The sequence below is a fragment of the Falco cherrug genome, chromosome 8, assembly GCF_023634085.1.
Source record: "Falco cherrug isolate bFalChe1 chromosome 8, bFalChe1.pri, whole genome shotgun sequence".
In the NCBI taxonomy this organism is placed as follows: Eukaryota; Metazoa; Chordata; class Aves; order Falconiformes; family Falconidae; genus Falco; species Falco cherrug.
This window is the reverse complement of record NC_073704.1, coordinates 63,053,760-63,081,229: the sequence shown is the minus strand read 5'-3', so window position 1 is coordinate 63,081,229 and position 27,470 is coordinate 63,053,760. Positions and strand designations below refer to the sequence as shown.

The window sequence follows — 27,470 nt, the reverse complement described above, 5'->3', positions numbered from 1 at the left end:
CTGGCCACGCTGCTGGGGATGCAGCCCGGGGTGGGTGCCTCGCTGGGCTGCGGGCGCACGATGCCCGGTCATGCTGAGCTCCTTGTCCACCAGCACCCCCGTTATCATATGGAGTTATGGCGCAGGAAACCTTTTCCGTGAGGCATATTTAATAGTTGTCTTTTATTTCTGTCGGCATATGTTTCTGGCACACATTCTAGTGGAATCTGTATTATTATCACCAAAACCTTGCAAGGGCTAGTTCTTACGTCTTCGGCTTCCAAAGCCTAGGTCAGTGCACAGGAGATCTCCATGATCAACATTTGGCACACATAGCTAAAACATGTTACTTGGCAAAATTTGCAGTGCTATATGTAGAGTAATAATAGTACGATTTTAAAATAGCAAACAAACATTTTGGCAGTAATCAGGTGCTAACTTCCCAGATGATCTGTGTGACATGCCATTTGAGTCTGCTCCTGCTACCTTCTCAACAGATATTCTTGCTCTATAGACCCAATGCTGGAAATCCATATTTGTGTAGGATTTGAGGATTGCAGCTTCTGGTTTCATTTTGTAAATTAGTAGTTCATAAATGTTTCTGTTAAGAATGATTTTGATATTTGATAATGGAAACAGCTGGGGCATCGTGCTTGGGAAGAGCAGCTACTTCTGCAGACAGCTTTATGAGCAAAATCCTTCCTGTTCCTTCCAGCACTGCCTGACCTGCCAGCGTTTTGGCAGCCTTCTGCACGTAATCTTTGAAACAGTTTGAGGACCATCTCTTACTTCATAGCTTGATCAAATTATAACTGACTTATCAAGAAAAAAGAACATTTAGTTATGTCTCTCTATAGGATATACAGTGAAAACTTTAAAGAATCTGTTTTCTGTAGAACCTGTAGCCTCAGTTCTGTTAGCTCAGCTTGAAGCTATCAAAGTGGGAATTAGTACTGTAGTCTGTCTTACTGTGCCTGGAGAAGTTGATCTAAATTGTGGCTATTTAGATGAAGAAATGCTTGAAAAGTCCTTGAAGAAAATGCTGTACGGATCATGTGTTGCTGAGACTCTCCAAGCACAATTTGCACTTGGGCTTAATTCCAAAACTGTTAATGTGAGCTACATAAGCCAGTAAAGTGATGTAATGTAAAACAGGTTTAACCCTATATATATTGTTACTCTCCTCTGAAAGAAATATTTATGTGAAATCATTTAAACCTTATGTATTAGGTTTGCCGGCTAATTATTGAAACGAGGACAAGCTGACAGGTCCAAGGTTATATCTAAACCCCAGTATTTTTCTGCCCAGTGAAAGAAGGGAATCCTGCTCATCTGGGGGGGTGCTGGGGCTTGTGTTAGCCCATCAGCGTGGAGCGTGTAGGAAGATGGAGGGAGGCGGTGCAGTCTGCTGTGATTAAATCACTTAAAATGAGCGTTAGTTTTTTATGAGGCAAGGAAGGCAGGAGACCAGTATGGCTGAGCAAGGACCTCCTCATCAAACTAAAACGCGCGAGGGAAATGCATACAGTGGAGCCAGGGATGTGTCTCCTGGGAGGAATATGGGGCACTGCCTGGATCAGGAGAGGCAGGGCTCAGCTGGAGCTGGGTTTAGGGCTTCTATGGGCACATTCATCAGAGAAAGAAGATTAAAGAAAATGTATTCCCCTCCCCGCTGTAAATAAAGACTAGTGACATGGAGAAAGCTGAGACATGCAATGATTTTTGTTGCTGTCTTGGTTTTCACTGGTAGTTGCTCTTCCCAACCCCAGGACAGGGACTAGTGGAACAAAGTCCTTCCCGTGGTAGGAGAAGATGAGGTTTGAGACCTCCTGAGGAACCCAAATGTAGATAAGTGTGTGGGACCCAATGAATGCGTCCCGGGGTCCCAAGGGGGTGGCTGATGCAGCTGCCGAGGGACTCTGGTCTCACTTAAGAAGTGATGGGAGTAAGGTGAGCCCCCAGCGACTGGAGAAAAGGGAATAAGGCTCCGGGAAGACCTTATTGCAGCCTGCCAGTACTTAAAGGGGCCTTATAAGAAGGACTTTTTACCAGGGCCTGTAGTGACTGGACAAGGGGCAACCATTTCAAATTGAAAAAGGGTACATTTAGCTTAGATAAAATGAAGAATTTTTTTACAAAATTCTTCCTTTTTGGGTAGCAAGGCACTGGAACAGGCTGCCCACAGAAGTGCTGTCCGTCACTGGAAGTGTTCAGAGTTGGGTTGGACAGGAGGTATTGTGAGCATGCAGAGTATTTGAGGTGTTTGTTCAGCGTTTTTGTAAAATCTCAAGGATTTATTTTAAAGTGAAAGTGAATATTGTAAATGGGTTCGCTTAAAAAAAACAACAAAACAAACTCAGTTTTCTGCAAGTCTGTATAATTGCCTTCTACTTCTCAATGACATATCTTGTTCAAATTTTTGAATTTAAACAGAAAAATGATTTACAAGCTGGCTTAAAGTTAAAAAAAGTGAGCAACTACTCTGCGGAAAATGAAAATTTGAAACTATTTTTTTTTTTTTGCCTTTCATCTGTTTGGAAAGTTATTTTCATGCAATAACATCATTTAAACTTTACATAAGGCATTATTTCACATAATTCCTATGCGATTCTGGCTTTTGTTGCCAGCATTGCATTCTCTTTCACCGCTGCTTCATGGATCTGCTCAGTGTGGTGTCTATATTGCCATCTATTGATGGCAGTAGAAATGTGTCTACAGGCATTGGGTAACCAGTGGTATTACTGACTTATATTGTTACTTCATTAATAATACAGACTCTCAAATCGTGGAAAACAATTTTGTTTACATGAATTCACAAGAAGGAGTAAATGCTGTAAATTGAGAATCAGCCAGATTAGAAGGATAGTCATCCTTATCCCCCCCAGCCCCCCCAGCTGATACATTCCACCTGATGTAGTTGCTCTATGCCAGGATTCAAATACATGTTATAATACCAAAATTGAAAATAAGGTCAAATCCCTTTTATTTTAGCCGCTCAATCTGCTTTGTTTTTTCCTGTATCACATGGTTAATGTTGAGGGGTTTATATTGCCTGTCATTGGAGGTGGAGAGGGATGTAAGTAAAGACAGAGAACAAATGTCTCATTATGTTAATTTTGCTTTTGGAACTTGTGATCGTAGTGCCGGTAGCGTGATGTTGCTTTATGCCAATGGTATGTAGTTGTGCTGTCCTGTAACTGTAGATTTCAGCCTAACATGTTTCTTGTAGTGTTCAGAAATTACAGTTTTTACAATTTTTAGTTTGAATTGTTGGTCACAGAATTTCTTTTGTTGTATTAGCTACCTAAGACCATAAATCATTAAACTGAGGACGCTGAACTCTTTGTCTGATGGACGTTTTCTTTGTAGGCTACGGAAAGCGAGATGGGAGATGTTGATTTAACAGGTCTTCCAGAAGCACCTGTAGACTCTGAAGATGAAGAAGAAGAGGAGGATGAAGATATTGACAGAACTTCAGATCCTCTTCTAGGGCGAGATGTTGTACGGGAGTGCCTTGAGAAAGAGCCTGCAGATAAAACTGATGATGATATTGGTGAGGAGGAAAAAAAAATCTTAATGTAAACATATATTGTGTAACATCTGTAAGAGAAGCACATCTGAGAACTGTTTAATGAGTTAGATAGATGTATAACCCCTTGAGCAATGATGCCTTCCAGAGATCGCTTTGGTCTAGCGCTACTGTTAATTGAATGATTTCTCCTCTTTACTATCTGAGAGACTGTTCTGCGAAACTTAAGTATTTTTAAAGAACAGTCTTTGAGATACTTAAGACGTTAAGTATTAGTCATTGTTACGTGTTGATTTAAGGGAGGGATAGGTAGCAAGGTAATTTTGGCTTCCTGAAATGGTTTAATTAGTTATTAAATGTCAGAGAACGTACCATTACAGCAGTATAGATATACTTAATTGTAACCTGCAAAACATTTAAGATGAAAATAACTAACTTCGGTGTTTAACTAGAAATTGGCATTAGTTTTAATAGTAGAATTTGCATTATGCTATACTTGAAATTATTTCTCTAAACATTTTATGCTTCTATCAAGCTTATAATTACTGTACTGTTAGGACATTTTTAATTTTTCTAAATGTTTGGAGCTGAAGTGCTTTTACAGCCTAGCTAGACTGCTGCCCTAAGAGTCAATCAGAACGTGATGAAGACTGTAGAGCTAAGTTCTGGTTGTTGATGACAAAACTCATACTGGGCTCATTTAGCCACAGGCACTAATGGCGATTGTAACACCACTGAGCAATTTTCCCCATGAATTTAACTGAAATTTAATATACCTGTGGAGGGTAAAGTATCTAAGGAACCCCTGGGCCTTGCAGTCTTCATACCACTGTTTCCTTTGTCTAACAGAGCAATTACTGGAATTTATGCATCAACTCCCTGCCTTTGCAAATATGACTATGTCTGTGAGAAGAGAGCTTTGCTCAGTGATGATATTTGAAGTAGTAGAGCAAGCAGGAGCCATCATACTTGAAGACGGCCAAGAAGTAAGTTACTGCTTACAGCACAATTTGAGTGCTATAGGCAGTGGGTTAGCAAGGGCATCTGGGTGTGAAGGGCTGGAAAATTGTTTTCCCATCTCCGCACCTCTCCCACATCTGAAAGTCAGAATTCTTCTCTCACCGTAACCCGTATCCAAAATCCCCGAACCTTAGCCCATCCTTTTGGGAGATTCTAGCTCTGTGTTACTGTCTTGTTCAAGACTTCAACTTGACCAAGTATAGATCTAAACGAGCATTCAACGTGGTGTTATCTGGTAGGTGCTGACATCTTGAGGAGTTTATTTCCAAGATCATTGACATAGAAGAATGCATATTTTCCATTGGCAAAATAGCTCACTTCTTAAAATGTCATTTGTTTAAATACTGACATGGAGAGGTATCCTTGCCCAACAATGTAGGTGTTACAACAAATGTCTAAATTAGGAGCAATTTCTGCGTGTATTCAGTGGGAGGAGACAGATGATCAGCTCGGCCTGTGGTCAGGCTCCCAACATGGGTGCTCTGAATCACGATCTTGAAATCTCTCTGTCCTTGAATCAAGCCATCTGGAATGGCCATAGCAGGTCCTGTCCCCAAGAGGACTGGGTAGACTCTTGTTCCTGACAGTGACCAGACAGCTACCCAGGGGAAGAGTGTTCATTCTCACTAAATGGCATAAATCTATTGTAGCAATTAGCTACAAATTAAAAAAGCAATCTATTAATCGACATTTTTCCCTAGTGAATTAGTTCTGAAATGAACGAAGAATGCTGAAAAGCGTTGTTGTTCTAGTCATCTTTATTGGTTGCCTTACAGCGCACCTTTTTAGCGAGCTGAATGTTGTAAAACTGTCGACAACAAACGAGATTGCAAGAATAAGCCTTTCAGAGATAAGAGCATTGGAGTGGTTTATAAAAGTTGTTGAATTAGCTTCACATCTTAAATTTGTTTATTACATCCTCTAGCTCGATTCTTGGTATGTTATTTTAAATGGCACAGTGGAGATCAGCTATCCTGATGGGAAGAGTGAGAGTCTTTGTATGGGAAATAGTTTTGGGATTACTCCCTCTCTGGACAAACAGTACATGAATGGAGTGGTCAGAACCAAAGTAGATGATTGTCAGGTAAGATTACAATTCTATACAACTACCTCCTATTTTTAAGCACCTAATAAAAGAAAACAGACTACTTTCACCTTAAGGCATGACCTTTATTCCAGGAGCAGGAAAAAGGAGGTTGGTATTTAATGGGTCAGGGGCTCTGCTGATGTGGAGTTAGTTGTACATTGTTTAGTAGCTGAGATTTATTTCACACTGCTGTTAATGTGAGAAACGGGAACTTCTGCTTTGTGCTGAAGCGTAAGCTTGGTCCATCCAGTCAATGCTGTGTGTATGATTGACATGCAGTAAGAACACATAAACAGAAAATACCCATTTGCACTTCTCAAGGCTTTGTCCTCTGTATGTTTAGCCCATTTGATCAACCTTTTGGAGATACAGGAAGGTGACCAGTTCTGTTTGTCTTCTGTTTCTAACCTCCTCTCTTGTGTAATTGGGTAGAACAGAGTGGAGTTGGTATCAAATGCTGTGCTGTTGTGACTGCGCCAAAGCAGCGCAGAGATGGGGATGCAGTCATGTTCTGGGTGTTCATTAACAATCCCATGTTGTTCGGGGGCAGTTTGTGTGTATAGCCCAGCAAGACTACTGGAGGATTCTGAACCACGTGGAAAAAAACACTCATAAAGTGGAGGAAGAAGGAGAAATTGTTATGGTAAAGGAGCACAGGGAGCTGGATCGCAGTGGAACCAGAAAAGGACACATAGTTATCAAGGTGAATTTATTTTTTGTGCTTGCCGTTCATCTATGAAACCTTTATTAGTAAATAAATACAATTTTGGTTTGAATCTAGAGTACATACTCAGTTCTGTCTTTCTTGAGTCAAAAAATTTGATTGGAAGGCATTTATATTATTTTACAAGTTTACTTCCATCTCCCTTTTAATAAAGATAGACCTGTTCAGTACATATATTGGTTTTTGTTTTGGGAGCACCCTTTGTGCATCTTTTTGTATTGACCTGTTTCTTTGTAATCTGGAAGAGGAACTTAAACTGTTTATTAAAAATAAAATTAAGGGAAGTTACTAATTGTTTTAGTCAGGGCTTACCTGTACAGAACTTCTGGGCCAAGAGAAGCATGAAGATTTGTTTTAAACATATTAGTGTGTTTTCTCCTAAGCTGGCCATAACTGACAAAGCAAAAAGGGAATATATTGTTCACATGGTTTTATGTTAAGAAACTCTCTAGGGAGAGATAGTGATGGGAGATACCGGTTATTTTTTTGTATTTAATTTTTTAAGGCAACACCTGAGCGACTCATCATGCACTTAATAGAAGAACATTCTATTGTGGATCCAACCTACATTGAAGATTTCCTTTTAACGTACAGAACATTTCTAACAAGCCCCCTGGAAGTTGGAAATAAACTCTTGGAATGGTTTACAGTGGACAGTCTCAGAGATAAGGTTAGTTTGAGTCTAAGATATTAGTATTTCTGGTGAAAATATCTCCAAATTGATTCCTTTTTGTATTGCTGATAAACTAGGGTTATGGTCCAGCTATTTTATACGAACTATTTTAATGCAAAGTGATTTTTCTCTAGTATCAAGAAAGGATCCTACAGTGTGTTGTCTGTGTATAGTGTACTATCCTAATTTTGTTGTGACACAGTTTCTCTTCTACAGAACGATAAATACTGCTTTCTCTTTATTTTAAAGATGTAAATGTCAGTCTCTGAAATTGTTTTTTGCTAGAAATTCAGGAAAATTGTGTTCATGATCTCTTGAACATACAGTCTTTCTTTTCACAACAGCATTGTGCTTGCCATAATTTTCTACTGTAGAGCTTTTAGGTGTATTGAGCACATTCTGTTTGAGCAGCTTATTACAAACTCTGTACTTAAAATAAACTCTGCTCAAGACGGGTGCAGTTGATAAAAATGTTTCCATAAATAGAACCAGGTTTAACTCTGTGTAAATATATGCACGTACACATGAAAAATGTTCGTAGTCTGTAACTTGTATCCATGTCTAATTTGTTGAAAATTATGGCAGTAAAATTTTTAGCCAGCAGTTTTAAGTGTTCTAGCTTTGAGCTGAAGGAAACGCAACAGACTATCAAAATGTTGGGGGTTTTTGCGTAGGAAATTGTCTGGGGTCTTTCGTGTGGATACTGCTTCTCTTCGCTTTTTCCATGCAGTTCATTTTGGCAACTACTGTTTTTTAAGAAAAGGAAGCCAAACCAAAACAGTCTCAGCAAATAAGAGGAAATTGCTTATTTTTAGAAGAGAAACTGCTGTAGACAAACCGTGGGGTTTTTTTATTTTATTTTATTTTTATAACGTGGATGGATAAAAGAGTTGTCAGACTGACTTTATAATGAATGGTAGTAACTCTGTAGCACATAGAAAAGCAACATGAATATTTCACTGAAAGTTCTTAAAAGAAAGCTCATTATTATCACAGCATACTTCCTAGAACTTTCTATAAGGAGATCATTAGGCTGCTTTAAAAAGGTAAGTTTTATAAACAGCACAAGGAAGAGTTAACTGAAGGTGGATTTGTGCACCAGTAAGTGCCAGTTAGGTACAGAAACGCTGGAGTTTTTATTTTTCATTTGTTTCCCCAAGTAAAGGAAAAGAGATTATTTCAAGTGTGTCTTCTGCTTCTTTTTGTTAACAGATGCAGTAATCTGTCATGTTATTCTGCCATGTGCTATTCTTCTTTGCTTATAGATTAAAGCTTATAGGAGAATAATCATAGGTACATTTATATACAGCTTGGGGTTTTGTGGTGTTTTGTTTTTTTTTTTACAGGTTACGAGAGTGGTCTTACTGTGGGTGAACAACCATTTTAATGATTTTGAAGGAGATCCTGCTATGACTCGATTTCTCGAAGAATTTGAAAAGAACTTGGAAGATACGGTAGGAGCAAAAAAAGAATGTCTTCTAATACTCCATGTTTTCATTTTCTAGTGTCACATATCCAGTGGATAACGCATAATAATCTACAATTTTTAAAAGTTAATAGATGGCTTTTAACATGGATGTATTTGTTCTTAGATATATATTCAGATATAAAGCCCGTATAAAATAGTACGTAGGGCACTCGTTTATGTGCTTTTTGCATTACTGCAAAAGAGGACAAGTTTTATTTAGTAAGATTTGGACACATGGCATCAAGTCCTTTTTCTGGCACTTGGGGTGTTTTTCACAACTGTTTTTCCATTTCTCGTAAAAGAAACATTGCGCTCCGTTTTGTCCTCTGTTACAGAAAATGAAAGGACATCTCAGATTGCTGAATATTGCCTGTGCTGCCAAAGCAAAATGGAGACAAATTACCCTGCAAAAACCTTCTAGAGATTCGCCGCTGTTTTTCAGCCTCCTGGGAGGAAGTGACAAAGGTTTCGGTATTTTTGTAGAGACTGTGGAAACGGGCAGTAAAGCAGCAGAAGCTGGACTTAAGCGTGGTGATCAGGTAAAAGGAATAAAGTTAATTTAAAATATTCTGGTTCACCCAGCTGTAGTGTTCTCGACAAAAAGATTATGCTGTTTACTGAAGCAAGCTACTGCTTAGTATACTCTTGTCAGTGCCACGGTTTAGCTTCAGGTCACATGTGTTAAATGGGTTTCTATTAAATAGTTTTCAAAATACTTCAAAAACAGAGTGGGAAAAGAAACCAAGCTGTGATTATTTTAGGAAACTTCTTGATCAGAGATGTGGTTAAGTTGAAGCCATCAGGTTGGTTGGTTGGATTGATTCGCACCAAGTGTGAATCATCCCAGTGCACTGGGGCTGGTGGAGCGGTACCAGTTTGCACCGGGTGAAGGTCCGGCCTTGGGTGTAGTACCAGTTCAGTGGTTCATGATCCACCTTTCTTGATTCAAGCGCAGTTCCTAATTGTGAGAATGTCATGTTAAGACAGAAAATCAAATTGCTTAAAGCATTTGTCAGGTAGAAATGGAGGTCCTGGCTTGTTTACAGGACGTAACTAAACTGACGTGATGAAAATAAGTTATTTTATAAGGAATGTCTTCATTCTACAACTGCTGTAAAGATGGTATGATAGCTTCTGGGAAGTTCTTACTGTGCCTGTATTGCCACCTTTGTATTTGTAAGTCTGTCAAACAGTTGTTCTCCTAATAGTCCCATTTTTATTTCTCCCTAAAGATAATGGAAGTAAATGGACAAAATTTTGAGAACATTACCTTTGTAAAAGCTCTGGAAATCTTAAGGAACAACACTCATCTCTCCATTACTGTAAAAACAAACATTTTTGGTAAGTAGACTTTATATGATAGATTTTTGTGTATGTGAAGAAAACCTGCAGTCATTCTGGCTTTAGCAGTTTAGTAAGTTTCCACCTTCCCCCCCCCCCCCCCAACTTGCACTAAGGAGTGAAAAGTTCTGCAGAAATCCCCTCGTCGTGCCTCTGTTTGCTTGGATAAGTTCTTGTGTGCCAGGGGCTGCGTGTTGAGTGGCACGGAGCCAGCACAGCCAGCTCTTTCCTTGAGATGACTGTTTAAGCGGCTTTACTGTCCCTTCATGCGATATGGCTGAAACAGAGCCAGGGGATCTGGACCAAAATATATTTGCCAAGAAAAAGCAAAAATGTAAAACTGGGCTTTTGTAAAACTTTTTTTATAATGCCTGTAAGAACCATAGGATAAATTGCTTTTATATCTAAAAATGAAAAGGGGATATAAAAAGTGGTATGACACATAAATATTGATTTTCAATTGTCAGTGTGAATATAAACACATAAATACCTCTTTAAAATATCAGTCAAATCATCTGTTCTTTTTCCAGAATCCTGTTCAGGCAATAAAATAACCATAGCTACAGAAAGAACAAGACTGTGCACAGGATAGCTCCTTTCTCTGTAGCTGTACCCACAACCTGATGGTTTCTTTTCCTTACTTTCTGCCTCCCCTTACTGACCCTTGTTCACTATTGATTTTCTTTTCGATTATTGTTTTCTGTTTATTGCTGTGCTGGTAAAAAAAGTTTCAAGATCCTAGTAATTGCTTATTAGCATAATTCCCCAGAAGCGTAAAACCACCACAGTAACCAGTGGTCCAGACTAATGTAGAGTGACATAAAATATAGCGTAACTAGAACTGAGACAGTGATAGATTGTTCATTTTTATTATAAATGTAAGCAACATACATTTATGAGCAGATTCTAAACTCTTCCTGCTAGCTGATACAATTTCAAGGTGATTTCTCTTATAAATTTTAATGAATTCATGTCTTGAAGGTTTTTTCCGACAGTGATACTTATTATCCTGTCTTTTTAATTGAGTGCTAAGTGCCTTGTGCTGACAATGAACAATTCCCATTTTTATATTGGAATCTATACTTTGAAGTCTGGTAGCCTTAAATTTTATTACATAATAGAAGCATGCAATTTGACTGGGACTTTCTGTTCAGAAAAGTCCTGGTTGCCTTGCTGATAGGGACAATCTGAGTTATTTGCTCTGTGCAGTTCTGCATTCTTTGAATATCACCATGTTTCTGACAGAAAATACTGAATTTCTGACTTGAGTGATTTAAAAAGGTTTTTAAAAGATCCTAAAAAAAATAATTTGATAAACTAATTTGACCAATAGGGTTTCCCCTTTCATATATGGGAAGGAACATAAAGAACATAACCACTATCTTTTCCATGGAATTATATCTTTGGGGAATGTCAGTGCTGGTAGTAGACTGGCTTAGTTTGATAAATGCAACAGGAAATTTGATGCAGCTTCTGTTCAGTAGTATTACTAAAAGCAAACAAAGACATTTATGGGAAATATCAGTCTGCCTTGCAGTTATTCTTAAGGAAGCATCTGCACTCTGTTACCTAAAAGATGCAGACAAAAAACCTACATAAATACATGCTGTGTAGTATTTATTTTTGTAGTGAATACAGTGTTTCCTTATTATCTATGTGGGAATGGTAGACTAGGTCTATTAAACTGGTGTGATATGTGCTAATTTCAAATTAGCTACGCAGATTGTTCGATCATTTTTATTGAATGTTTAGCAGTTGTTTTTTCTGCCAAGGTAATAAAAAATAAAACCTCAATGGGAAAAGACCCACACCCTTAGAATAAAAATCAAAATGCAGTGTATTGCCTGGTTTGTAACTCTTCTGGTTCACTTTTTCTGCAGGGAGGTGGGAAGCAAAAGGTTTGAGGGGAAAGAAGAATTTTGTGGAGTTTTAAGTGTGCAAAGGGAAATCACAATGATTGTATCTTCTTCTGCAGTGTTTAAGGAGCTGCTCTGCAGGATAGGGCAAGAGAAAAATGGAATTCCACATATTCCAAAAATTGCAGAGAAGAAAACCAACCGTTATTCCATCCCAGATATGCCTGGCGATGTGGAACAGATGTTTCCCCGTGAAAAAGGAAACAAGAAAATGAAAGCAAACACTGTATCTGGTGGGAGAAACAGAATCAGGAAGATTTTAGACAAGACCCGCTTCAGCATTTTGCCTCCAAAACTGTTCAGGTTTGTCAGACTCTTCTGGTCAAAAAGTAATTGTTCTTTATTAAGTTCTTATATTTTGCTTGCTTGGTATCTTCAGCCGTTATGTCCATGTTGCTTATGTTTTCTAAAAAATGCAACAAATCTGACCCATAAATGCAGAACAAGACCAAAATGTCTTTTCTCTCCCAGTGAACACTTTCAAATATGTTTTTCCCCTGTCCCTGTTTTGAAAGCCTGTCCTACAACATGTAATTAAAACATCAGAGTGCCATTATTTTTCTTAGTCTCATTCATCCCAAGATGAATATAAGGAGCTTAATGCACATAAATGGAACAAAATTGTTTTGCAGTGATGGTAGCGTGAGCCAGTCGCAGGATGACAGCATTGTGGGGACTCGGCAGTGCAGACACAGCCTGGCCATCATGCCCATTCCAGGAACACTGTCATCCAGTAGCCCTGACCTGTTGCAGCCTACAACTAGCATTCTGGATTTCTCTAATCCTTCAGGTAAAACATCAGCATTAGCTTGATTTACACGATGATTACAAGGGAGCTGGTTCAAGGGGAAAATTTCATCTTTTCCCAGCATCAAACGTGCTGAGTGCAGTTACCTGTTTTATCTTGTGGCTCTAACAGGTCCAAACTGGAGATTCGCTGAAAATCCAAACTGCCTGAACCTCTCTTGTCTGCTTGTTTCGTAATGTGGCATTTAGCTTGGTTTTGCACAGAAATGTATTTTGCGACCTCTGAGAGTCTTTGATGTACTGGAGTTTACCAGAGCTCTGGTGGAAGCAGGTTGTCCTTGTCTGCACCCTTTTCTTTTGTCATCTCTTCCCAATACCGGTGCTTCTCGTGATTTGATTTGTCCATCCACCATCTTTGAATTTCTATTTCAAGCAGTTTTGTGGATAAAATAGGGCTGCTGTCATACCAAGGCAGCAGTGTTTTACAAACAGTATGTGTAATCAGTTGTATGTCTGAAAAACTGAAAAATGTTTGGAAATGTGTAATCTATGCTTGCATTGCTATTACTGTAGGGACGTAGTTTATGGGGTGGCTGCAGGAGGCATTTGTTGTTATATGCAGCTGCCTGTAAACATGTCCAGTCAGAATCTTGTTTGCCTGTTTCAAGTGTAAGTTCTGTGCATAATTACATGATCTGTAAAGTGCCTTGTGGCTATGATGTGTGTTTATGTAAACTTGCAGATTTCCCCTTTAAAAGGGACGTGCACACATATATATCTTATCAAGTGCATAAATATCCATAGCAAATAAGTTCTTGCTGCAAATCCAGGTTCCTGCTGTCTAGGTGAGAGCTACACACATGTTCCCCAAGAATCTTCGTTTAGTACTATAGAAGTTACTGCATAAAATGAAATGTTGATAACTGGTCCTTCTTACCTTCACTTAACATTTCCTGTAACAAGAAGGCTGTCATTTGTGAATGGCAGAGAAAACCAAAATATTTCTGAGTGTACTACTCAGAAAGAAACCAAACTGTACTTGATAAGTTTATTATAAACATCTAAATCTTGATTTGGTGTTGACAGTTTTTTCTTTTTTTCCTGCCCGCAGCTGTTGGGTTTTACTGTAAGTATCCTGATGCATAGCATCCTGCAGACCTTAATATTGCATGGCTTGCCTGTTAAACTTAACACTTTCATATGTTGCATTTGGCATAGTTATTATTGTTGGGCCATTAGGTAAGTCCCATGCCCTGTAATCTTCCTTAAATAAAACAAATCCATAGGCTCCCTTTACTACGGGCACAGTGCTGTGATGAGGCAGAGGACCTGCATTTTATTCCTATTTCTGCCACTGCCACTGAATGACCTTTGACAGGTTCCTTTGCATCTCTATGACCTTGCTTTAAAGGAATGGACTGCTTACATCTGTTGTGTAGAAACTGGAATTTTAGATGATAACGTAGTTTGTTTTGGTTGTTTTTTCTGTCGCATGCAGACTTGAAATGTTTTGTATTGTCAAATAATACTGAATGCTGAATAATGCATAAGAAAATAATTTTTATTAATGTTTACCTGCCTAAAAGCAAAGACTGTGAAGGCAGATGTGTGCTTGTATTGTTTCCCTCGTCTGTCGCAAGTTCTACTAAACTTTGGTTGCATGGTGATTCTCCCTCCCCTACAATTACATTCCAGTTTTTGTCTTTATACCTTGAATGTGTTCAGATTTTTGGGTATGCTGGTACCAAGATACAGATGTTTGTCTCTTCTGTTGATTTATTATGATTTTTATGAGTGGAGGCATTTCCTAATTAGTCGATATGTCATTTTCATCACTTTCACTCTGAAATCAGTATGTAATATTTATTACTTCTAATGAGACTATTCTGGTAATGTGATAGTCATAATAGTGAAACTGTTAGTAGAATTAGTTTTCAATCAGATTATTTTTTTAACATCCCGTTTTCTCCCATCTTCCAGTTTATTTACAGCTGATGCTGAGGCTTTCTTTTTTCCAATGGGTGGAAACTTTTGATGCTGGATCATAAATTACCTGCTTACTTTTTGCCCTAAGTTCCTCCTGCTTGCCCCCATAGCACCATTAAGTCCTGATGCGAGGCAAAATAACCCCAAGGTCGCTGCCCCATTAAATGAGATACTCGTTTCTTCTTTAAGCAAGGGATTTTGTCAGCGGAAAAATTAAACATATAGGCGATGCGGGTAAGCAGCATGTAAAACTCTGTGCTCAGAGCTGCTGCTGGCAGGACCAGGGTGGCCCCTGGCGGGTTGGCTCCCTCTGCCCGGCCAGCCGGGCCTCCCCTTGGGTGGCGGGTCGCGTGCCTCTCTCCGTGGCTGTGGCACTGCCTGCAGAGGCCGTGGAAGGCCGGTCAGGTCATGGTGGCAGAAGTGAAGGGCTGTTCTGGAGGCTGCTGAGGCACGCACAGCCCTTCTTGTCTCCGCCTGGGAGCCCCGATGCGGAGGTACCGCGGTGCTGCAGGCTCTGGAGACGTGGCTGAGGCCTCACCAGGAGCCTCCCACCTTCTCCGGTCTGTCGAAAACTTGAGAAGTTTTAGTCTTCAGAGTTCAGGGAGGAAGGAAAACTGTGCTCTCCCTGAGTTTTAAATTAGTGTGCACTCTGACTCGACTTTTTTTCTCCAATCAGTTTTATTTTGAAAATCATGCCTTCTGTAATAGCTAATGGAGCAAATTATTTCAATCATCAAGTTGTAGATTAAACCTGTGTTTCTTCAGATACTTAATTCCTGCTGTAGGCTGCCTCAGATAAAGCTGTTCTCTAATGCATTTGTAATACATAAAATGTGCTATAAATATACACTAGCCAAAGAATTAACTGCTGCAGCAGCTTAGCTCCTTCAGGGTGAGAGAGCGAGTGTAAAAGTTTGCAGCTAGTGATGAGAACGACCAAATCCCCTTTCCCCTTCGCGTCCTCCTGCCCACAGCCCATCCATGCGTGCTCCATGGCTTCCCATCCCTGGGAAGAGTGCCCTGGCACGCGTGTGGATTCTGGCTGTCGCAAAGATAAAAGAGCCAAAGCAGAAGTGATGCTGCCAAAGTTTTTGAGACATGCTGAGAAGGGCAGTGTGCAGCTTAGCGATAGATCTACATGTCTTGTACTTTGGTTGTGGTCATGGGATGATAAAGTAACTGAGTTGAGGACGTGCAGAGAGGAGACTTTTTTTTTTTCTCTCAAAGTAGAAGGAAACAACTGAATATTATAGTTTATTTATCAAGTCCAGTGTGGCTTTTTTTGTTTTCCTCGCTAGCTGTTTTCTTGTTTTCTCATTATTGAATGAGACAGTAAATGACCTTATGTCTTTTCAAGGGATAAGTAACGTCCTACATAACTTCATACTTTAAAGGTGTTACTCTGTTATTTTAGATATTCCAGATCAAGTAATCAGAGTCTTCAAAGCGGATCAGCAGAGTTGTTACATTATCATCAGCAAAGACACTACAGCAAAAGAGGTGGTGAGCCACGCTGTCCACGAATTCAACTTGACAGGAGCCCCGGAGACCTACTCCCTGTGCGAGGTGTCTGTCAGCCCCGAGGGAGTCATCAAACAGCGCAGGCTCCCAGACCAGTTCTCCAAACTGGCTGACAGGATTCAGCTCAATGGGCGGTAAGTGCACCCTTGTTAGGGTTTCGGTTTGGATTTATTTGTCTTTTAGGATGGAAACATCCAAAAGAAATACTGGGGAGGGGTGTTACATTAAAATACAGGTGTCTTAGAAGAACAAGCAAGTGAATGCCAGTAGCTTAGCTTTCCCTCACCTGTTTTCTTCCTTGTTTCACCTTCCTCTTCTGCACCCAAAAAACCTCTCCCTAAATCTACAGTGAGCTTGCATGACAGCTAAGTTAGGCAGATCAGGATGAAGTACATAGTGGCTTACACTTAGTTACATTTCTCCTGAAGCTTTCCATATGTACTTCAGGATTAAAGCATACAATTAATTTCTTTCTCAGTGATGTCATGTTGCAATGAACTGATAGTAACCTGAGATAAATTCTTCCATTTTTACGTGTACTGTTACGAATGTTTCTGAAATGTTAAGGGCTTCAGTTTTATCTGATGACCTGATCCATACCAGAAAAGAGTTTAAATAAAAAAAAATTCTTTCGTTGTCTTTGCTAGGCAACAGAGGGAATTTATGAGGAATAAACTTTTGTATATCTGAAAGTGATCTGCTTGGGACCATGGAAATGAATTTTCCACATACATTTTCATTTCCTGAATACTATGCGCTTCATATAAATATTAATATGTCACACTAAATTTATGTAAGGAATGGAGAAATACATTAACAAGAGATTTCTCAGGACTAATGTGTATTTAAAGTGTTATTTCACTGCTGAATTTACAAATGGAAAAGTAACTGACCTTCTTCTGAAGGTGAAAGCTACAGCATATTGCAGAGTACAGCATAGAAAATACTAGCATAGAGGTAGATTAAAACAGCTTTTGAAATAGTTTTTTTTACTTCAGTAATGATGTTATTTTATACTAGCTACAGTACAAGGTTATGCTGTCCCTTCTTGCCTCTGTCTTTGCCTTTTACATTGGCTTCTCACAGTAACGGGGAAATGCTCTCGCATAAACACCGCTGCGGTGTCAGTAATGCCCACACTGACTGGTATAATTCAACGTCTTTGTGTTCACAAACCCTCTGAAGAGCATCTCTAATGTTTTATTGTAACTCAAATATTCTTCAGGTATTATCTAAAAAACAATATGGAGACAGAAACCTTATGCTCGGATGAGGATGCTCAAGAGCTGCTGAGAGAAAGCCAAATTTCCCTCCTACAGCTGAGCACCATTGAGGTCGCCACTCAGCTTTCCATGAGAGACTTTGAATTATTTCGCAATATTGAGCCTACAGAATACATCGATGACCTTTATAAGCTGGACTCCAAAACAGGCAATGCTCACCTGAAACAGTTTGAGGACGTCATAAATCAAGAGACATTCTGGGTTGCCATGGAAATTTTAGCAGAGCCCAACCAACTCAAAAGAATGAAGATTATTAAGCATTTCATTAAAATTGCCCTCCACTGCCGAGAATGCAAGAACTTCAATTCCATGTTCGCTGTTATAAGGTAAAATACTTGCCGTTTGTCAGATCCCATCTGTGCTGTCAGAGGCAGTTCCGTTCATCTAAACGGAAAGAAAAGAAACAGGTATATCCTGAACAGATTACCAGTGGCGCTGGGTGGTTTTCAGGGAATTACCGAGCTTTTCAAAAAGCCAGGCTGTACACCTTGTCGCTGCAGTCTGTTTCTTCCTCAGCGTCCGGAGTTCAGTCTCATTTCTCTGGCTGATGGGACTGTCTTGGTTTTTAACTGTTACTAGCAGGGAGAGAGGGGGTTTGGACCAAAGCACTGTGTGATGGATGAACTTCTGAAACCTGCCTGAATGTCGCCGTCATTTTCCATGATTCTGGCACCCAATTTCCCTTCTTATTTCAGTCATTGCTACTTTTTCAGTGTGTACCAAGTCATACCTGCGATGATGAGATTACTGTATTTCTTCCTTTCATTGTAAGGACTTCCTCAAATCAGTCTTGGTTTAGTTTATTTTTCATTTTCATTCTTTCCTGTCACCTGCTTGCTTCTCTGTTTTTTTTCCTCTTCATTTGCACATTTAGACTTTCTCTTCTGATTTATACTAGGTGCTGCTACTTTAACAGCATGAGTTCAGCATTTCCTTTATTTGCAGTTACCTTATACCAACATTTTACTTCAAGGAAAAAAAAAACCACAAACCAGGTGCTGTGATTCACGAGACAAAGATCTGGATTCATGCTGGATTGCAGCACCAGCACCGTCTTTGAAAATACCATTTTAAAATATTTTCTTCAAAATCTAGCCAGTTAATCAAATGGTACCACCTTCTGTTTAGTCATACATTAAAAAATCATTAATTTGCTTAAAGGGTACTGGGCAACCATTGGGGCTGTGGCTACTCATTACACAGCGAATATACATGTGGATACTGAATCTAATTTCTGTATTCTGCTGCTTAATTTGTCATGGTTTTTTTGTCATAGGTGGAGAAATGACTCTTCCTGCTTCTTGATTAAGTCTAATCAGGCCATGACTGAAGCGGTCTTTGGTCAGAAAAAGCAAATAAATTAGTTGTTTTGGTTTACTCATTTCCAGGGGAATATGGCTTTGTTAGCATATGCCACAGGGGTTCTTTTTCTTTCCTTGCCTTGCATTGCATATCAATACGATGCCATATGTCTCCTGAAATAGCAGGATAGCCATCCTGGTGTAGCATGTAAAAGAGGAGCTGTGTGGCAGCATATGCTTGATTTTTTTCATGTGAGAAGGCTTTGTGAATTGACAATAGCATGGAGAGAGGTCTGTATTAAAAAAATAAAAATACAGAATGAGTTTCTGAAGCCTTCAAAATGAGAAGAATCTTCTCAGAATAACAAATTCAGTAATTGTGGGATTGTGGATCTATTAATGAATGCTGGAGAATATTGCTTTCCACTTCTGTACCTATGAGGACTTTGCTCAAGTAATTTTGCCACGAATTCAAAGTTGGTGACAGATTATGATAGGGAGGATGGATATATTTATTTTTTTTTATTGCATCCAACTAATCATGGATATATTTTTACTTATGAGAATGAGAGTATATAACAAGTTTTAAAATAGTGGCTCCTAATTCTCAGTCTGGTGGTGCTCATTTACAAATGCTCCAAACGTGCTCCTCTAAAGTCTTGCCACTTTTGCTTGGGATAAGCTGTGCACCGTTCTCACTTGCTACTGTAGCCATGTATTCACCTCATTAATTTTTCACCCTTTTTGTCCTTATTGTGGTATACGTTTTTACAGGAGAGAAGTGGTTCTTAAATTAAATCGGTGTCAGTATGATGTTACAGCGAGATTGTTTTGGCAGGCTAACTTGAAATTTGTACTTTGTGACTAGGAAGCAGTCATGCTCTTTACAGTTCTTTTTCGTTTACTGTGATGGACATGCAGCCTGGCATTCCCCCAGCTTTACAGTTAAACTTGTGAAAGCTATTTTTAATCCTTAAAACAGAACTCCAGCCCTTTACTTCTTCCTTATGAAAGGTAGTGATTGTACTAACAGCTAATAATGAAATGTATCTGCCTTGCAGTGGGTTAAATCTTGCACCAGTAGCACGTCTCAGAGGCACCTGGGAAAAGTTACCGAGCAAGTATGAAAAGCACCTCAGAGACCTTCAAGATCTTTTTGATCCATCTCGAAACATGGCAAAATACCGCAACATCCTTAGCAGCCAGAGCATGCAGCCTCCAATTATTCCACTTTTTCCTGTTGTCAAGAAGGACATCACATTTCTGCATGAAGGTAATGTCAAATGTAGAGAAATAATAAACTAAGCCCTGAAGATGCTCTAGCCCTCTCTTCAGTGCTCCGTGATTCAACAAATGTCTACAAGAAGTTGCCACAAGTAGGATGCTTTTGATGTGTCCGTTGTAGGAGTAAAATAAAATTGAACTCTGAATGCATAATGGAAGAGATTGATCCTAGACAAAAATTAGAATATTAAAAATATGAATTTAATTTTTATAAGCAGTGCTTAATCTTCATCAGCTGTCCTAAGGTTTAGTGTGGAAGAGCAGGTGAGTGTGCTTAACTGGTAGTTACACTGCTTCACATAATATTTCTCTTGCAAAAACTTGCAGTGATGTTTCTAGGTTTTCGTTCCATGTTGCGGCTTTCAGACAGCTATGATGATACAACACCTCCTACTCTTGCTTTCAGCATTTTCAAGGGTTTTTGTTTAACCATTTCCATTTTGTTCTTTTCACACAAAGTTCTGTTCACAATTGGTTAAAGTGCTTCCAAATATGCCCAGTTCTTGGTGGTGATATTTCAGAACAGTTTGAGCTAATTTCAGAATGTGAACACTGTTTGTCAGTTCTGTATTTATATTATTTTAACATCTATGCCAATGAATTTGAGCTTAGTTCACTTACTCCTTTTTCCTCCTACTAATACTTGTGACTTTAGAAATAGATTAACAAGAGTAATGTTAGGTAGTCTGAGTGGGCCTAATTGTTACTTGTATTTTGCCAGACTTTCTGTTTTCTTGCTATTTTGATTAAAGCAGTGTTGTTGATGGAGGGGCTGGGAGGGAGGAAGGGTGATGTGGGGGACTGGGAACACATCACCATTACAAACTATTTCTTACTCTCTTTTCATATATGTGTGTGTGTTTCAATTATGCAGGAAATGATTCTAAAGTGGATGGCCTGGTAAATTTTGAGAAACTCAGAATGATTGCCAAAGAAATTCGCCAAGTTGTCAGAATGACCTCAGCAAACATGGATCCGGCTGTAATGTTCAGACAAAGGTGTGCAATTTAGAAAGACAGTAGGATTGGAGGTGTCTCAGCATGGGTAGGGGTCTGGGTTTGTGTGTGCGTCAGTGTGTTAATATTTCGTTGTGTAACTTACCATTAACATTTACCATCCGAACCACAATCTTTATCAAATTATGGCACTGCAATTGATGCTTCCAAAACCTGCTTTTAATGGCTACTAAATGAACTTGTCTTCAAAAAGCAAAGAAGAGTAGGTTCTAATTTGAATGATTCATATTTTTGCTAAATAAAATGTTAGTGTCAGTAGTTTTGGGAGAGGTATAATATTAGTGGGGTATAATATTATCTATATATGAGAGAGAGATATAAAAAGCACCTAAATCACCCATGTATAAATCTGAAATGTTGCTTCAAAACAAAACCCCGCTGATAACATATTAAAACCAACAAAATATTTTTTATTACTTGTTCTAAGCACAGCTTGCTCCACCTACATAATGTCTGATATGCTCAGGCTGTAAGCAAGTGGAAGATGTTTTCTTGTTTTACTTTTTCTTTGTTTGTTTTTCTTTTTTTTTTTTTCCTGACGCATAATATCATCAGGCTCTGTATTGTCAAACTGCAGAATAAAAGCACTATGACTTCTAAATCTGGTGCTGATTAGCTCCAGATAATATTTAGTGGAACTAAATAACTTCCTGCATCTGTTTGCTTGCCCCTGGCTGAACTAAAAGCATCAGCAGCTCCGTTGTTCCCGTGCAGGGTCCTGATGCTGAGCAGGGCCGTGTTGTCCTTCCCTCGCGCTGTTAGCTTGCCTCTGCACTGAACCGGCCAGGCAGAGCCGCTCAGGGGGCAGTTCAGGTGGGGAGCTGGCGACAAGATGATGTCCTGTGCCCAGTCATTACACAGTTTCTACTTTAAAAACCGACAAATACTCCAGTGGGTTGTCTGTTCCGTGGGTGTCCCCAGCAGCATCTGGCCAGCGGTGGAGAGCTTCGAACACCGTGGAGGGAGCGCAGAGCACGGAGGAAGCTTAGTGAACAGTTGTGGCTGAAGCGTACTTTGTACAAGCCCCAACTAAATTCCACTCGATAGCTCACCTGTGCAGTTGTAATTGTCTTTGGTTTATCATTTCAGTTACATCTGCACAGGGGAAGGAGGCAGCGGATGTAAGGGTACGGAGCAGATGTAAGGGCATAGAAATTTGGTTCCCCATGGTCTTCCAGTGGTCAGGATTCACAGCCAGTCGTGAATCCTGTCTGTTTTCAGTGCTGACTATCAGGAAACATAACTATTTTGTTTAAAATTGGTCCAGCTGAGGTTTGAGACAAAATAAACATTAACGAGGGATCTGTTATAAGATGGACTGGTTTCAAAGTGGAGATTCACCTTCCTACTATTGGATTTGAATTAGCAAAATTTTTTTAGCATAAGGTTATAAAGCTACTTACTGATAAGCTACAGTTACTTTTCAGAAAGTTTGGCATTCACAGGTGAAATTTGTATAAATAAATTTCCCTGATACCCCATGCACTTTCTAAGACCTAATGAAGTCTAATCATTAAATGAATTTAATAGTAAATTGTTACCTTTAGTATGTATGTTTGTTTTTTTTTCAGAATTAGGAAACACATTTTAATGACCATAATTTAAATTATGCACACTGACATTAAATGCTTAGGCATCTAATATTAGAGGTAGTGCCAAAGATTAAAAGAAAATAATTCCATGTTTTCACATCATTTATATTCATTTTCGTTGCCTTTGGTGTTTGATCTATCAGTTTGTGTTATGAAGCACCAATAAATGCTTTTGAAGATTAAAAACGAACAAGAAAAGATGCTTGTTAGTGGTAACATGAGACTTGCTAGCAAGTTCATTACCAATTAATATAGAGCATCTAGTTTTTCAATGTGTATTTGGCAACTAGCTTGTTTTCCAGCAAGCAATCAAGGGAAACAACATCATAAACTTGAATACTGATGATGATTTCTCATGTGCTTACTGCAGTCCTAATGCAAAGAATAAATTAATTTAATCAACTTACTCATATTGCAGAAAGTGTGAACAGTTTTTGTGCACTCCATCAAAACTGAATTTTACTTACAGCAAATACTTAACAAGACAACTCGGTGCAAGTTTGGTTTTTAAATTTGTAGGTTAAACTTAAAAATAAAAAACTGATAGATGTTCTTCCATATTGAAGTATATGAGCAAGTCCTGCCCTTGCATTCCATTAAAACATTGTGTTATTGTTTGAGAAGAATTTTGCTGTATAGAAATTTTTTCTTTTCTGTTCTTTCCTGTCTACATCTTTCTTCCTGACTCTCAACTGTTTTATTTTTTTCCTGTGCTTTTCTGTTCAAATACATGCTTCAATGTATATGGCTCTTGCTTACAGGAAGAAGAGGTGGAGAAGTTTGGGGTAAGTGTAGAGATGAATGCAACTAAGATGAATAAAGATTATGCAACTCTTAACATACTGCATCCTCCTCGTTAGTGCATGCATCTGAAATACAGCATGCATTTTATTAACCCTGCAATACATATTTTTTGGAAAACAGGAATAAGAGGTTACTGTCAACGTTATACTGCAGCTGTAAGATTTCTGCGTTGCTTTTGTGTACTGGATAAGTTGTTTGAGTTTTGGCTTTATGCATTAAAAAACCCCACCTGCTACGCAGTTATATTGGAAGGCAGACTATTTTGGGAAATAAATAACTTGCTTTTCAACATGTAACAGGAAAGTTTAAGCCATTCTGCATTTAAACTGTAAGGACACTTATATTACGGTACATGAATTGTGATAATTTCCCCTCGTGAAGATTGCATTCAAGCTTCAAAGTGTTTATTTTTAGTATATATATAAAATGTATCTCCTTTCATACACCATAATCCTCATTGATTTCACTGGGAGTCTTGATTTTGCAGGGACTGAATAATGAAATGACTAGAAATGAGAGTGCTAAGGTTGGTTAGTGAAAATCCTGACTGACACATGGCAGTGATTTAAAGATGATGATGTAGCCATATTTTATATGATCTTTATGTGTATTTTTGCCCATAATCTATTATCTGTGTGCCTTTGCACTTGGAAACTCTACTTCTGATGCTGTGGGTGCCCAATTTGAAGCCAGCTGTATGTGAGCGTGTCAGCAGTGTGTGGAGGGCAGAGGCAGGAACGCCCGCGGTGCCCTGCCCTCGCTGCAATCGCTTTGCAAGTGGCAGGGGAAGCCTGGTGTAGCCGTGCAATTTGTCTGCAAAGTGTGTCCAGGCTCTTTTGTGCAGAGAACGGATTTACCCCTGCCAACAGTCATGGGAACAGTGCCAGGGCTTGTGCTAGGCAAACTGGGGAGAGCAGGTTTGGATACTGGTCCCTGATGCATGATGAGCAGCGTGTGGGTGGCCTTGGTGCAGGAGAGCTCGGCTGGCAGTGTTAGGTGGTCAGTTATCAGCTGCTCCCAGTACAGCTGCTGGGGAGAAATACCTCATGCCCAGCTGGAGCCAGTGTAACTTCTAACCCTTGGGATTACTGTGAGCACAAGTGAATAAGGAGAAATCATTTTTAGAGGAAATGGAATTAAGTTGCCTTAAAAAGTCAAGTCCAGGCTTAAAAGAAAACCAGTGTGTACGTCAGCAGTAAAATATCTATATCATTAAAAATAAACATAGTGTAGTTTCCTGTTTCATAACACATGAGATATTAGCTTTGTTCTTATCCGTAGGAGATGGGAGTGCCCCTTGGTTTGAATAAGTGTGAACAGTCCATCACGCCTTTTGCTGCTTTTTGCCTGTAATAGCATTACTTTTTTTACTTAAGCTATACATTTCTGCCAGTTTTTAAGCTTATGTTTTCTCTTAGATTGACTCATTTAACATCTTTGAAAATATTGCAGTCAGCTGTTTTCTATCACTTCTTATTTTTTAAGCTTAGTGTGCTTGATTCTTTAGACTTCCTCTAACAACATGTTCCCTTCTGACTTTTTTGGCCGTTATGGCTCTTCTCTGCTGGAGATTTATTCTGCCACTTGTGATTCTGTAAACACAGCCAAGATCTTGCTAAATGTCTTCACAAATAATTTAGCCTTTTAAAGTTATTCCTCTGTTTAAAAAAACCCACAACCAACCAACTTGAAACAACTTTCTGTTAGAATTTACAGGTAACATACACTATGATCTCCGTTTATTAAAAAATACATTAGGACTGTTTTGGCCATTGGGCCTTTGACAGTGGGAGTGGGTGATGTGTTTGTTTGAACTATACCACTATCAGTTGTTGGTTCACTGATTCGGTGTGAATAAGAGTGGCTATCAGGGAGGGTAACTGATGTACGTTGACAATTTGGGGATTATTTATTTTTGCTTCAGTTGCTGATAGAATTGGCAGCTCAAAATTAGGAGTTGTTGAAGGAGCATTGTCTTTCATAGATGCAAGTCTGTACAAGGTCTGGGCATATGTATATCATAACTGCCTTCCTGACCTTTGTTGGGATACATTAATGAGCTGCTCTTCTGTGAATGTTTTTAATTGGAGAAAGAAGTTGAGTGCATAATAAAATGTACTTTGCATGTTTTACATAATATTTCTGCTTATTTTAACATTGTCAGAAGCTCAGTTTTCTAAGAGAATCACAATACTCAGTCACTTCTATACTATGCTAATAGCAAGAAGTTTCTGTTGTAGGCCTGATGCGTACAGTGGGTACCAAATTCCTTAAACCAACAAAGTTACCAAGTTTGTCCACTCTTACAATCTACAGTAGAAATGGTGTGGGCCAGAAAGAGAGCGGTTCATTAACAGAGTGAAACGGGTACTGTACGCAGCGTTGCGCCTCATTCTTCCTAGTTCCACACTTCAACATGCAATCCTCTTCTAGATTCAAGTTGCTGCTATCAATTTACCAGAAGACAAGTGTTGTTTTAATGCTGTTCATCTTTTTAACTCATTTGCATCAGCATGCACTAGCCCTAACTGAAGATTATTGGTATTAATCTGCTTTGGCGTCTGCTACTGTAGCTCTTCATTGCTGTTGAGACCTAAAAATTTACTGCATCGCTCTCTTCTTTTATAGGTCTCTTAGCCAGGGCAGCACAAACTCAAATATGCTGGATGTGCAAGGAGGCGCTCATAAAAAACGTGCCCGACGCAGCTCCCTTCTGAACGCCAAGAAGCTGTACGAGGATGCCCAGATGGCGAGGAAGGTTAAGCAGTACTTGTCCAACCTGAATGTAGAGACAGACGAGGAAAAGATCCAAATATTGTCACTTCAGTGTGAGCCTGCATATAGCACTCGTAAGTACAGTGTTCTAGAACGCTGGCATGATCTATGAAATCTATAAAAATCTTGTTCCTTCCTTAGAAATAACCCATTTATGATCTTTCTCTTCTACCTTCAAGAAGACATACTCTAGGAAGTGCCTGTTTGTCAGTTCACGTACTTACAATTTCAGCAAGCCAGTATTTATCTTTGAATCTTGGTTGAACTCTGAGAACTTCAGTGATGTTTTCTAGTTTGACCTTTAGTTCTTAAACTGTGTGTCTTTTCATCAGTCTGGAAGGAAATTCAATAGTACATTAGCTCTATTCTTGCCCTGCTGTCCTTGTACAGAATTAGGAAGGATAAAAGTAACGTTTACCGTATGAACAGCAAGAAAATGAAAAGAGGCAAAATCAATATAGAAGCTGCAATGGATTACAGCTTAGAATAAATGAAGATTGTTGAAGGAGAAGTTAGGTCAATACTGACTGATGGGATTGACATGGCTTGACAGCCAAGAATTGAAGGCTGCAGCAAGACAGTTTCCATAATTTGAACTCCTGTGCAACTGTCTAACTAAACAAATTATCTAACCTCCTATCTTACACAGGTCAGTAAATTGTTATTTAAAAATGAGGAATGGTTATTGTGTTTGGTTTTGATCCTTTCTAAGGATCAAAACTTCCAGTTTCTTGAAAGGTAGGTTTGTTTCAAAATAGAAGAGTAGTAACCTTGCTAATCGAAACTGTTCATGCTTGTCTGTTGTCCAAATGTAGCAGTTTAAAACTTGGTTTTGTTTTCAAATACTGTTTTGTCTCTGATGCGGTAATTTAAAAGCATGACTAGGGAATGGCATCTTGAAGATAAAATTTTAAGTCCTTTCCATTATGCAGTATTAAGAATACAAATCCTTGTTACTTCCTAAGGTACCTTCCTATGCATTTTTTTTTTTTTTTTTTTTTAGCATTTCCTTTTACATAGCACTGATGTAGGAATCCTGGAAACAGCCATCCTTGACTGCCTTTATAAAAATGTTAAAAGTCTGTGTATTCACACTGGCCTTGTGCCTGAGGGCTCCAGAAATCAAAGGCAGCTCTGAATAAAAAGATGCAGGGCATCATGCATTGTTAGGGGAGAGGTGTTCTGTGTGTGCTTGTTCAGCCAGGTATGGAATAGCACAGAATGTTTTGACTTGGAGGTGATGCTGTTGTGGGATTTATGTTTTGCTCCTCCACCAAAACAATAAATTAAAGCCTGTCAGGATGAACTATTGATAGATGATGTATGTGCAAACGTAACAGGTGGCTGTACTATGCTCAGGAGACAAACATAAATGTTACCAGGTTGTTTTTCAGTTGTTTTAAAAAAATAATTTAAAATCTTGT

At 39.0% G+C, this 27,470-nt stretch overlaps 1 protein-coding gene across 6 annotated transcripts in view; it reads left to right on the top strand.

Annotated features, from left to right (window-relative positions):
• RAPGEF6 (Rap guanine nucleotide exchange factor 6) overlaps window positions 1-27,470 on the top strand; it is a 132,897-nt gene that overhangs the window by 83,844 nt on the left and 21,583 nt on the right. For 2 of the 6 annotated variants that reach the window (XM_027807399.2, XM_027807395.2), the window contains exons 8-24: window positions 3,349-3,532; window positions 4,358-4,494; window positions 5,454-5,612; window positions 6,166-6,318; window positions 6,845-7,009; window positions 8,359-8,466; window positions 8,816-9,019; window positions 9,713-9,821; window positions 11,797-12,040; window positions 12,370-12,527; window positions 13,596-13,610; window positions 15,885-16,125; window positions 17,217-17,600; window positions 19,637-19,848; window positions 20,734-20,857; window positions 23,229-23,252; window positions 25,900-26,120. In XM_027807399.2, the coding sequence (XP_027663200.1) occupies window positions 3,349-3,532; window positions 4,358-4,494; window positions 5,454-5,612; window positions 6,166-6,318; window positions 6,845-7,009; window positions 8,359-8,466; window positions 8,816-9,019; window positions 9,713-9,821; window positions 11,797-12,040; window positions 12,370-12,527; window positions 13,596-13,610; window positions 15,885-16,125; window positions 17,217-17,600; window positions 19,637-19,848; window positions 20,734-20,857; window positions 23,229-23,252; window positions 25,900-26,120 (2,842 nt within the window). The remainder of the gene's footprint in view (window positions 1-3,348; window positions 3,533-4,357; window positions 4,495-5,453; window positions 5,613-6,165; window positions 6,319-6,844; window positions 7,010-8,358; window positions 8,467-8,815; window positions 9,020-9,712; window positions 9,822-11,796; window positions 12,041-12,369; window positions 12,528-13,595; window positions 13,611-15,884; window positions 16,126-17,216; window positions 17,601-19,636; window positions 19,849-20,733; window positions 20,858-23,228; window positions 23,253-25,899; window positions 26,121-27,470) is intronic. The other 4 variants (XM_027807396.2, XM_027807400.2, XM_027807397.2 and 1 more) reach the window with 3 other exon arrangements.